General features: G+C 40.4%; 1 protein-coding gene across 3 annotated transcripts in view; it reads right to left on the bottom strand.

The window, feature by feature from the left end:
- DIP2C (disco interacting protein 2 homolog C) overlaps positions 1–7657 on the bottom strand; it is a 143156-nt gene extending 135499 nt beyond the window's left edge. Inside the window, exons 1-2 of one of the 3 annotated variants that reach the window (XM_018075646.2) lie at positions 7594–7657; positions 4878–5045 (exon numbers count right to left, since the gene is read on the bottom strand). In XM_018075646.2, coding sequence (XP_017931135.1) covers positions 4878–4983 — 106 coding nt within the window. In that variant the 5' untranslated portion in view covers positions 4984–5045; positions 7594–7657. The remainder of the gene's footprint in view (positions 1–4877; positions 5046–7593) is intronic. The other 2 variants (XM_018075644.2, XM_018075643.2) reach the window with 2 other exon arrangements.
- Positions 7658–13157: the final 5500 nt, after the last annotated feature.

Here is a 13157-nt window from a genome sequence, read left to right as displayed (position 1 = left end):
TGAAAATGCAAGAGCCTCAGTAAAGCTATTTAAGCAATACTACTGCAATCTGGATAGCTTTAACTGCATGGAAGGTACAGAACTGTCAGCTGGAATCAGGCTTCACCTCTTTTTTTTTGCCTTCACCTCTTTGTTCTTCCCTTCTTTATTACTTCTTTTTTAGCTAAATTGCAGTGCTATGGGCTGATAGTATGGCAATAGCTGCATTGCCCTCTCCAACAGAGGACAATTGTTTCCTTAATGACAGCTGACAAGCTGCTTTGATATATCTCTTATTCCTATGTCTGTGTGAACTTTTTGAATCTAAAAATATCTAAAAGCTGAAATGTCGAATTGACAAGAAATAGAAGGAAGGCATTCTTAGACAGAGGTTACATTTATTGTTCTAAAACTAACTTACAGTGTGTGCCCCCCAGGAGAGAGAGCTGTAGGATAAACTCAACAACTCCAGGGCCAGTGGGAAGGAAGGCAAACAGTGCTTGCAGTGCAGTTTTAAGAAATGGTATTTACCTTCTCTTCACAGTATTTCCTGAGCTTCTATGCAATGGCTGATGGCTCAGCTTTAAAAGCAAAGCCAGGTGGTGAACACATCGTGTATTTTGTAAACAGGTTAAATGTCACACCATCCCCACGGAACTTCTTGCATAGAATGGTATTTCACACTTCCCATCAAATGTACAAGTAAGTAATGAATTTACTGGATAAGCCAAAGGAGATTTAAAATGCAATACTTCTAACCAAAGACATTCAGAAAAGTGGAGACACTTTCTGCTAGATAAATCTGGAAAAACTGGAATTTCTGATTAGATTTGTTTAATTTACATTTTTTCCTTCACTGATGAGCTTACTCCCGCACTTGGTCCTGATTTCAAACAAACCACAAACTTCAAACTGATCTTCTTTCCTTATTAAAATCTCAATTTTGCCTTCCAGCATTTCCTTGCAAGCTTTAGCTTTCAGTTCAAGTTTAGTATGGATATCATAGGCTTCTTTTTTCTCTCCTTTATCTCAGTGACAGTGGACATCACATTATAGCTCCAATTCACATGTGATGTTTGATTTCCATTGTTCTTTAGACAGTCACACAGCTTCAGTGTACCATCTGAAGATTCTTTCAGGAGAAGGCTACCTATTCACACAGCAAACACATTCACCAATGGGCTGGTCAACTCATATTGCAGACAAATTTGGGCAGCATTGTGAATCCCAGCAATTTTTCATTTTGACAGTGGCACCCAGCTCTTCAAACACCTCCACAGGCTCTACCTCCACTGCCCCAGCCCTCAGTGAAGCAATTCCTTTCTACCCTCCATCACTCACCTCTGATTGAGCCATCTTTTCTCACCCATTTGTCAAGATTATTTTAAACCAACACTTTCATGTTTCCCCCTATGCTCTTGTGTTCAGCAGATGGTGTCCATTACCATTCAACAGATATTTTACTGGAAATCTTCAAATTCTTTGAAAAACACCCTAACTCTGATGTGTACTAAAAATATCCTCCCAGACAAAAAATATCATGCTGAGTGCTGAAACCACTACCTGCATTACTAACTGATTTCATCATGTACTCATTTCTTCCCTTACAGCCATTTTTTTGGCCTTATTATTAGGGTGAAAAGTGAAGAAAGGTATTTTTTTTGCTCTGTGTTTGAACAAGGTTTAGTGTTACGAGGTTATGGTGCAGGATAGAAAACAGAGATGCCCAAAAAATAAAGAACGATAAAATGGTAACTGGGCTCTCAGTCGAGTGGCAAAGCCAAAGCAGTAACCAGTTCTCAGATGCTTTCTGTGCCTCCCTATTTAACTGAACTAGGCTCTGCAAAGCATCCACCAGTTCAAACCAAAACTCTTCTTTAAACCCAAAACTTACTAAGCATTTGTCTGCATGTCATAGTTTCTCATCTGTAAAACATCTGTCACACTGTTTCCATGTGTTGTCCAATGCATATGCCTTTCAATGAGATGAGATACATGCTCTCAATACACATACATGCTCTGAAATGCCCCATCATGGTTATCCCTTGATAAGATCTTCAAGAATTAGTAAGGCAGATGTGATAGGAACACTTGTTAGTATTAATAAAATGAATACATGAGGGTATTTTTTCAGCTCCAGAATCAACCTTTGTTTAAACATTTCTTTGCAATCTAAATAATGTTGCAATCCAAATAATGTCTGTGGAAGAGAAAATGAAACTGTAATCACCAAGTTTACTTGGAGTGCCCAAAGGGTTAGCAGCAGAAATAGTTGAAAGCAAATGGATGCACGCAAACACACAGAAAAGTATGCAAATGTATGCACACATTACAGATATATTAATATATGTGTCATGCTAATGACAGAGGCTACAGAAATTGGTTCCTGTAATTCTAGAGAAAATTGTTCCTTCATAAGGTAAAGGGATCTTCTGCGCAAATGTGTTATCTTCTCTGCACTGTGTATCTTGAAATGTCCCCAAGCTGGTGCTGTTGGGGCTCCAGCAGCAGGAGGTGCAGCGATCTGTCTCTAGGCCTGTGAAAGGAGCAGCAGGTGCCTTTTAAGCACTGCATCTCACAGATTTATCAGCCATAATAAATAAAGCACTGATGACTGGTCTACATGGTTACACTACAAATAGAGCTACATTGGTGGTACCAATGATGGGAAATTACAGAAAGCAATCTAGTGTAGACACAGCACTTCATTAAGAGAGAATGAACCACCCATGTCTAAGCTGTTAGAAGCAAAGCTTAATTGATCACAACATTGTCTCTGTTCTGTGAATGAATAATCAAATTTCCTGGCAAAAGACTGGAAGCAAATTGGGCAAAAACACAGCTTATGGGGAATGCAGGTAATTCAGCTATTTTTCTTCTAGGGAGGGTTTCTCTTAATAGCACGCATGCAGCTGTCCACGTTATCTTACCCAGAACTGACTGATCGAATCAAGATAATCTTCAGAAAGTTATTCTAAAATAAATGTCTGTTCAAGTGGTTATTCTTTCAGCTCTTGGCTGTCATGGTTCCTCTACAGAGACAGTAAGAGAAAGGTCACTGCACAAGAGGGACTGGGATATATGTACAGATATAAAGGTCCGAATTCAGTATGTTTTTTGGATGTCAGACACACAAGCACACTAAGAAAAGAAAAACTACTCTGTGCACAGAGCAGCTCCTGCTACAAACTAACATCCTGAGAAAGCATTTTGAGGAAACAAAGCTGTACTTTTGTCTCCCTGACTTAAAGCAGGTGGAGATTTAAAGGGAAAGAAAAAGGGGGCTCCCCCTACCCCTCCTCCCATTAACAATGCCAAATGCAACACATCCGTTCCAGATTTCTGGATATTCGACAGCCCAGCTGGAACAGTACAAATGTCCTTTGCATATGTGCAGTCTGTGCAGCATCTGGATGTGTCAGGCCTACTGTGCAGGCACTGCGGAGTCAGCCTGCAGATGTGCAGTGGATCCACCACATCCCTTGAGTGACACACACATCCCTTGTGTGTCACTCACTGCACGTTTGCTGTACAGCATATGTGACAATATGCTCTCTGGGATTGTCCTCTCAGCAATAGGGAGCTAAGAGTGAACTACAACACTGGAGGAATATCAATCACATGGTTGCCCAGCTTTACCTTTCATTAATCCCATTCCTAAATAGTAACAGCTCTTTCTTTCTAAAATGACAACACCTCAACAAACATGACAAAAAGACCATTATATGTCTGTGTGTGTTCATATATGTCTATAGCCAACCCTTCTACTGCCTACATTTAGCACTTACATGGTTTCATATCAATACTCTTAATCCTGTAATTGCAATTTACACTTAATCATTCCCATTTTGAAAAAATCTTGTGCAGAGGAAATTAATCATGTCAGACTGAGGGAATCTGACTTAGAGCTCCCATATAAGAGGAGAAATACAAATACAGTCAGAATCCCATATGGATCTCCTCCCTAATCTTATGACAAATTGGTATGAGAATGAGTGGAGAAAGGTTTCTGAAATAGATAACGTTTTTACAGGTATGTCTTGTCCTGACAGAACTGCAAAGCTTATCTTCCCTCTAGAAACCTCTTACACCACATCTGGACTGCCTGTACGAGCGTGGGCAAGCACACAGGCAAGAGTGTGATGTCCTCCATGTGTCTCACGGTTGGCAACAGAAAATCTGGCATCTTGAGGGGCTGTAAATCCTCTGCAGCCTTGCTATAAATGCAGGGAGTAAGAGCAGAATGCCTGCCACCAGCCACAGGTCCCCACAGAAGGCAGGATGGGTACCTGGGAAGGGCACGGCTATGCAGGCATGGCTGGGGTCATGCCTCGCCAGTCCACACTGCAGACACCTAGCCCTGCACAATGTTCTTTCTCCAGTCTGCTCTACCAGCCTAATGCCTGTTCTTAAAATTCAGTCTGCTTCTGAATGGTTTGGATGTGAGCAGAGCTCAGGTGAAGATCTCTCCTTGAAAACAGCACAGTATTAGGGGTGCTTAAATTTTTACAGCTTCCTCCAGAATCTGGTGAGCTTGGACCTGTTCAGAGCCCTGTGAAAAGGCAGTGCCAAAATGGGAATTAAAAACACATGCCTGCCTGTGTTTCACCAGCTTGTTGTATGAAACCTCCTCCAAAGTATCCACGGTATGGAATCTAGAGAAGTGTTAATATGCTCAAATGTTACTAAGTAGAGCTATTCCTTCTCCCTTCCCATCATTTCACTTTTAGGCAGACAAAAGCCAGCAACGGCCTCCCAGATGTTGTCCTTTGGTTGTCCTGCCTTGCAACTGGCAGCCCCATGTTTATCATACTGGCATAGGCGTCTACCAGAGGCTTCCAGATGAGGCACAGTTATATACAGATACGGACTGGAAAAGATACATTCATCGTGCTCACCAAAACGAAAATAAAAGAGAGGCCGGTTTCCTGCTGTGCTGGCTGCTCTCTCTCTAGCGGCCGCTTCCCGGATGTCACAGACACCAATGTTGGCAGTGCGGAGCATTCTTCTGGCAGCTCCTTCACTGTGTTGCAGTCTACACCGTACCGCGGCAGCTCCATTCGCTGCTGTAACAAGTCGAAAAAAACTAATTAATTCACGTTTAGTTTTTTTACATTTGTTACAGCAACGAGTGGAGCTGCTGCCCCCATGCAGTAGAGCACACACGCACACGCACGCACAGACACCACAGGACACTCACGGAGCCAACGCGGGTCAGTGTTCCACTCTGCCAACATGGGCGTTAGGAATGCTAGTAAAGGTGCAGGATGTCCCAACAGAGGGGAACTGCCTTTGGATTTCCTTTAGTTTGTTGAATGTTGTCAAAAAATGCAAATCCCTGCCCCTTCCCAAAGCCTCCAATCCCAGCAAAAGAGTTATGTCCATTTCCATACTGTTTTAAAATATCTCTAAAACCTCTGTTTCCTCCTAATAGCAAGATCTAAGTCCATCAAAGCTTATAAATTCTTGCATTCTCCATCAAAAAAAGGTTACAAAAGAAAAGAAAAAAAAAGATTAGTTGGTCACGTGATTGTTGAGATACTAACAGAGGCTTACAAAAGGCAGCATCTGTTTTGTTATCCTATTTCTTCTTGGAAAGGATTCATCTCCCCCTTCCTAGTGAGCAGGCACCTCCAGCCATTCAGATGAGTAAAGTCTTAGAAGGAGAATATAAAACTGAACTTTTTCAAGTTTTGTCCAAAAGGTAACACAACAAAACAAACAAAAAAGTACAAAGACAGTAAAGACCCAAGCACAAATAATATCTGTTTCTGCAGAAAAATACTTTAATATGGCAGAAGTACTGTCTTCCACTAAAATAAAATAATTCACTTAGCCATTAGCTAAACAATTGAGTTTAATGTATTTACAAGAAAACAGTGGAATATATTTCAATACTTTTCCTCTTGTTCCTATTATAATCTTCCTTCACTTATCCATATCCCATATTCCTAGTGCACGACTTTCTGCTAAGTGGTTGAGCAGAAAATGTTTACTCCATTTCATCTCATTTTTAAAACAGCCCTAAATCAGCTATATCCTCAATCCAAAATTATTGAATGTATTCCACTACAGACCTGGCTTACGGAGATCCCTCTGCTTCTCCTTACACTGAAAAACTTTAATATCACAATAGAGACCTTGAAAAGGTAAATAAATCCTTAAAGATTCTCCATGTTCTCTCTTTCATCATTATATGCATGACGAATCCCCAGCAGTTTCAGCCAGGATACAGTTTGACCAGAAGACTATGAGTTTTCTGGAGAAACAGCTCTGCTTGCTTATGTGAAGAAACAAAAGTCACAACTAACCAAATGAACAAATAGTGGTACCAAGCACTGCTGCATTGAAGATTATTGTGAAGCAACAGTCTCTCCACAACTCAGTAAACCTAAGCGGGTCTCATGAGAACAAACTGTGAAGACTACTGTATGTTTGATAGTCTGGTCAGATCACTAAATACCCAGAAATTTAATAAACTGCACCTCTGGTATTGTAATTTTGTTGATTTGATTTGTTTCATTCTCTAATGGCTCCCAGTGGTAAGGAAATGTCACAGACCCCCTCAAAACAGGCTGTATCACTTCAGAAAACAGAGGTGTCTGTAACACTGCTGTCTTTTGTGGAGTTCCCAACACTGGAGCAGACCAAGTGAAATCCAAAGGCACAAAACCAGCATTCTGCTATGCAACTAGACAATAGATATAAACCTGAAGAAGTGAACAAGGCAGTGCCTTCACACATGAGCAGTTTAAATAAAAACCCATCAATGCCACCATAAAGGAAAGATTTTATAAAATGAGGAGGAAATTAGTTCCGAGGCCTGCAAAAAAAACATGGCTCAGAGGACAGCCAAGCCCAAGTGGAGCCTCTGTAAGGTAGTGAGATTCCAGGAGAGGGTGGGCACACTCCTCTGAGGCCAAGACAGAACAGAGGTCTACACCAATACTTCCAACTACATAGTGAACTTCATGATCCAGTGCCTCAGAACAGTGAAAGAACTCTGAAAGTTCTTGTACATATATATGAAATAAATTCAATAAAGCGATACATTATTAAATATAGTTTGAAGATATTTTTACACCTTTTGGGCAAGTACATGCAACCCACCCTTCAGTATTGAGACCAGGTATGTATGAAAGGTCAAGCTGGACTCTAGGGATGCTGCTGGTCTCTCTAGTGTCTTCAAAAGTGAGACTGGGATAGAAAACCCAGAAATGGACGAAAGTACAAAGGTCCATGGTTTTCTTCCACTCTTGTGTATATCTCTGTTCAGAAAACTTTACTTGGCTGAGATGTTAATGAGTTAGGACATCACGTTTTCCTCTGTATTCTTGCATTCCTTCCAACAAACAATGCCTCTCTAACAAGCCCAGTCTGATTTAGTTTTCCAGACATGACTGCCAAACCCACACCAACGTATGTAAAATATGTACACACACATCAAAGCGGACATATATATAAAAATACACATAAAATGGAGGGAATAAGCTTATTCTGCATAACAATAGCTTTGTTTCTGCCACATATATTTCTTCAGAGATGCAGATTTTTACAGTGGCAACTATCAGTACACTTGACATCTTCATATATCGCAAGCAAAGATATACGTACCGGGAGGCTGTGGCAGGTAGGCCCCAATTAATTTTGATCTCTTCTTTTCATATCCTTTCTGTGTGATGTCACCTGTCAAGAAAAGAAAAGGAAAATCAATACAATGTGGATAAAGACAGTGTCTAGCTGCTTAATGGCAGCACCATCAGCTTAGCCACCACTGCACTGTTTGTCTGTCATGACAATTATAATGAACAAATGAGAAGCACAGTATGATCATTCCACCCCAAAAAAACTCAATTTACGCCGGAGCCATTCTGACAAGTAAATACCCAGCCTTGACTTATTCCAGAACCGAAGTCCAGCAGCACAGAGTTTTAAAACCATTTTGATGTGCTGTCACACAAACTTTGAAAAGCTACAATGACCTTCATTAGGTTAATAAACAATGGATTATATAGAATGTGTGGGCCTGTAGTGGCTGGCAAAACACATCACTGATTAGCATTTTCTATCATTAATGGGATTTTTCTAATCAAGCATGTGAGGCACAAAAGACTTGAAACTGCTGCTATATCATTTCTGCAATATAAATGTTTTAGCTAATTTCTAAGCAGTACTGAGAGGAACAAAGCCAAAACAAAACAAATTACCACAGATCCACTAGAAAGCAGTACCATAAAGACTCTTTGTTTGGCTTTCCACTTACACCTCAAAAAAAAATTTTGGAGACACATGTTTGTATTTCCTAAATTCAATTAAAATGACACTTCACTGTGGCTCCAGCTTCCCCAGGTAAGTTGTGTTGGGTTTTTTTTAATGTAAACACTAAAAGATATTATTCTGTAAAAGTTTTCTGACAGAAAATGATGGATGAATAGTCATTTAGAACAAAACATATACTTTTAGCCTTATTAGATTCAGGAGAGGTTTGGCAACAAAGCTGAAATAGAGTCCTGGCTCTGGAGCTGGATATTGAATTTTATACATGCATATATGCTGGTGTTGAATTATAAGCTACTTCAGACACTAAGAAGTGTGCTAATTCTACAATTATGAGATTTTTTAAATAACACTATTCCCTGCCCTTTCAATAAGCCTATCTGCTATTGTGAGACTCATCATGCAGCTGAAGTTCAGTTGCACTACTGGACTCTTATGTTTGTAAAGTTTGAGGGCTTAGAGGGGTGGAAACCACAAACAGTTGAGGTGCTTTGGCAGTAATGTCCTGCTAAATACAGCAATAGGTGCCTATGTTCAACCTTTACCTAAGGACACCATTTTCCAAGAGAACAACATACACATTCAATTCAATCTCAGCTGCTTTGCTAAATGGACGGTAAATTAGCACCAATGTCTAGATAGAGCTTTCTGTGGGCTGGTCTGAAATCAATAATTGCATAAAAACATCTTCAAATGTTGCTCCTTGCTGAAACACCTTTTCTTGGAAATGGTTCCAGTAAGCAATTAGGAGGAAAAATCTCCAAACCTCTCTACCAGTGTCCTGAGCCAACCTCTCGTCCCTGGTTAAAAAACAGTGCTTAAAACAACACCTATCCTCTTCACTACCATATCTCAAACTGCTCTACAAAAGAAGTCAGCTAAAATATCTGTCTTTTTAAATGAAGAAAGTGAGAGTGAAGCACTTTAAATTATAACATTTCCATATTTACGCAGGGAAGAAGTGGCAGACTTGGAAGAGGTCCTAAGTCTTTAAAGTTCAAGCCCACTGACTCCTCAAGCACATTTCTTCCCATTTTGAACACTCCTGGCACATGTTCAAAGTAGTAAAACAAGCTCCCTCTCCATTGTAATCATCAGCTTCTCACAAACCAGACAGTAATGATAGATACCCACTTCATTAAAATGTTTCAATGAAAAAAAAGTTTGTTTCTATTTGAAAATTGCAAAATATAAACATCTTTTTCTTTTAAGCTGTTACTAAACAAATTACTATTGACTTCCCATGTTCAACACCAAATTCTCACGCATTCCAGACATATCTTAATTTGAGTAAAAATTTTGTTTTCTTATTTTACTATTGCTCTTTAAGGAGAACAGAGATATCCTAAGGAGAATCCACCGTGTTATGTGCAAGTTGGCAATGCCATTTTAGACATGAAACTCTTAACAACAGGTGCTTAACTATTGGTTACTCTTCCACACACATGGTATTACATACATGTGCAAATTGATACCTCAAGCTATACATTCCAGACGTTGTTCATGCAATCTGCACCCATTCCTGCCCTAAGTTTCTTTCACTAGTTTCTAAACCTATATTGTCCTCGATGGAAAGAAATTACAAGAACAAGTAATTTCTTTTACATCAATGTGGGAAAGATAAAAATCAAGTGTCACCTCTTGTCAATAATAAGTTTTCATCCATATTGGTATCCAGACTCACTCTTTTGAAGTTCACCATAAAAGAATCATTCTCAGCAGAAACAATAGTGACTTCTTCCCCAGACCACTGACTCCACCAAAAGATCACCAGTAAAAGGTTTCGAGAAAATTTAATATTAAAATATTTCAACTTCCAGGAGCAAATAGCAAATTAATTTGGAATTATCACTAAACTTTCTACAATCATGTCCATCATTGCCCAGGTAGCCAGTCATAAAAACCATGCAAAAGCAAAATATAAAATCTCCACAATTTCCATTGTAGCATCACTATCACCATTTTGAGGTGGAAGGAAGTCAACCGCATCATGCAGTCTGGGGAAGTACTATGCTTTATTTGTCAGGATTCATGGTACTCCTATTTACTTGTATTTTTTCAGGTAGATCAATTTCATATTAGAAACAATAGCTCATTAATCATTAAAATTTTATTATGACATATGCTAAACTATTGTATTTCAAAGCTATGTTGAACTCAATGTGCAAGCTCCTAATATATATTAAACACAGCTCACCAAAAGTTAAGTGAGCTTAAACTCTACTCTTACCATAAATCACCATTCACTCGGTTTTCTCAACACAATATTAAGATCTTTGGTCTATGTCTTTCCTTCCCCTACAAATGAATGCAATAATTTCACAACTATCACCTGAGGAGCAAACCCCTTCTCACTTAGGTCCACCTAGATCATGTTCTTCCACAGTACAATATTGAATTTAGGCTTGGATTTTGGAGAGTATCAACAGGATTACAAGAACAATACTTCCTTGTCCTGAGAAGAGAGGATTTACGGTACCTTTCTGTTTTTAACTAACTCTTCTCCTCTTGAAAAGCCGCCAGTGTCTAAGAGGGAAAAGGGTCTCACCCACAACATTCCTTGAGCAGACAGTATGAGTTGGGTTTTCTACCCAAGAACACACTCTCCAAAGCCCCCACAAATTTAGATGTCCTTGTTGCATCACTCTCCAGCTTTCTTCTCATGACACCTTTGCCTGCTTTTGTGTGGCATTTCCAAGGCAAGCTGCCATGCTGTACAGAAACAGCTCAGGGAGGCAGGATGGAATGAGCAGGGGACAAGGTTGGCAGTGGGTTAAAGCAAAAAGGCCAGACCATGGATGGAGGGATGATGAAAAGACTCCAGCATTAAGGACGTGCAGGAGCAGAAGGAGCACATGGCTAAAGGGCATTCTGGGGATGGGTCTCCCTGGGACAGGACACCATCACATAATGTCAGGCAGTGGAAAGGTAGCACCCCCTTTAGCAGCTCCCTGCAGACCTCTGCTCTGTCTGCCTGTCTCCTCCCATGGCTCTTGCCCCATCCCCTGGCCCTGGCTCTGCTCCTGAGTGCTCTGTCCAGCTCTGCTGCTTCTCAGCTTCATCCCACAGCTGGTCCCCAGCCTCCCCCTCCTCCTCGCTCCCTCCCTCCCTTCCAGGCTGCATTCACTTCACTGCACCCAAGGATCTTACCTCCTGTTTACATCAGCACTCTCCAGCTTTTTTTCCCCTGGACATGTTCTCTTTTCCTCCTCACCTCCACTGGTAATTTGACAGGTTTCCACAACGGGAGGCCACAGGTGTATACCCTGGGGTGTACTGTGTCCGAAGGTTACCCTGATTTTTTCCCCATCCATATTTAAAATCGGTTGTCAAGGACTGCTGAACAACAGGCATGCAGTACACTCACTCTCTTTCACCAAAACAAGCTCATTTCTTATTTCTAGTCTTCCAGAATCTCTCCAGGCATGATAGGGAAAATGCCACTTTTGCAATGAAAGGGACAGCACAAACGAAAGACCATCCAGCCCTCCAAAGACAAAGGTTGCCCAGTCAAGCTGAGTACAGGACCAGGGCTCTGGCAGTCTGTAATCCTACTGCCATCTCTTTTATTTGTGATTTGTGCCCCTGTTTCTGCAGCTTCCCAAGTTGCAGATGGCAATGCTCTCCGACACCAGCGCCCGCAGACAACAAGTATTCCACATCTATATTTAGCAAAGCCCTGCTGTAGTGTAAGTTCATTCGACTGTGCTCATCACAACTGTTACTGTTTGCATTATACCCTGCGTTTTATTTGAAAAATTTACTGGATTTTCCTCTTTCCTTCAACAGTGCTGGATTTTTGCCTCGTTACAAAGACAACAGTCTAAAGCTGGGGTAGGTGGGTCAGAGCAACATAACCACAGCACACACACTTGTCATGAGTAAGAATGGAGTGCTAGGTAACAGAAAGCCCCTTGGGATACTCCACGTTGTACAAGACACTTTGAGGGGTAAGAAATGCCTGTAAATGTTGAAGTCATTCCCATTATCCCACCCCTTTCCTGGCCCCTCCGTGAGTCAGCTCCATCCATTTATATGTCATGTCCTACACTGAATCACACCTTCAAATGAAAATAATAAAAAAGGTACATTTTGTAATTAATATTGACTTTTTAGTGTTTTGTTGAAGGTTACTAAATGTGAAAATACTTCCACATGAAAAACATCTGTGCATTACCACCCTTCTTGAAAGCATTTGCACTTTAAAAGCTGAGAGTGATTAGAAACACTGGTACCAAGACAAATAACGTGCTCTGCTATTTTCATGAAAGCAAAATTCTTAACAGTTGATATAGTACAAAAGTTTCATTTTCAATTCAAATATCTATTAGCTGGTCTATTATCACTTCCTGAAAACAAACATGTCCAGTCCTGATGAACTCTTCCCGTGATACATGAAGTACATTTATTCAATATTATTGCACAATATAAGAGAAACAAATCCTAAACAAAACCCAGTGCAAGATAAATTTCAGCAAATCTTTCCTTTTTCCTGGAAGATGCCTGCAATTCTTACTGATCTCAGCCCTTTAGGATGCAGCACAGGTAAAAAGCTCTTGACAAAACCAGGGACCAAATCACCTTGATTAGTGTGGTGAAAACTCAATTTTGCATTCCGCGATCTTGAAGCCTGACCAATGCTGCAGTTTTCACTATACACACATGTTTTGAAACGAAATCTCAGGCTGGGACTTCGAATTAGTTTAAAGCACTTATGGAAAAATCCACCACGGGAAATAATGCAATCAATAACTCCTCTCAAGCACAGACTAACGCAGAGCTCGCCGGTGAGTGTCTTTGCTTTGCCCATGATTTTCTGCCCTCTAAAGATTCAATTTTCTGTACGACTTGTTTATTGCTGATGACTCAAATTCAGTGTCAGCATCTTGGCAAGAGGGATT

The sequence above is a fragment of the Manacus vitellinus genome, unplaced genomic scaffold (assembly GCF_001715985.3).
Source record: "Manacus vitellinus isolate BGI_N305 unplaced genomic scaffold, ASM171598v3 scaffold_3_pilon, whole genome shotgun sequence".
NCBI lineage: Eukaryota > Metazoa > Chordata > Aves > Passeriformes > Pipridae > Manacus > Manacus vitellinus.
The sequence above is the reverse complement of the archived record's forward strand: the minus strand, read 5'-3'. Positions and strand labels throughout refer to the sequence as shown.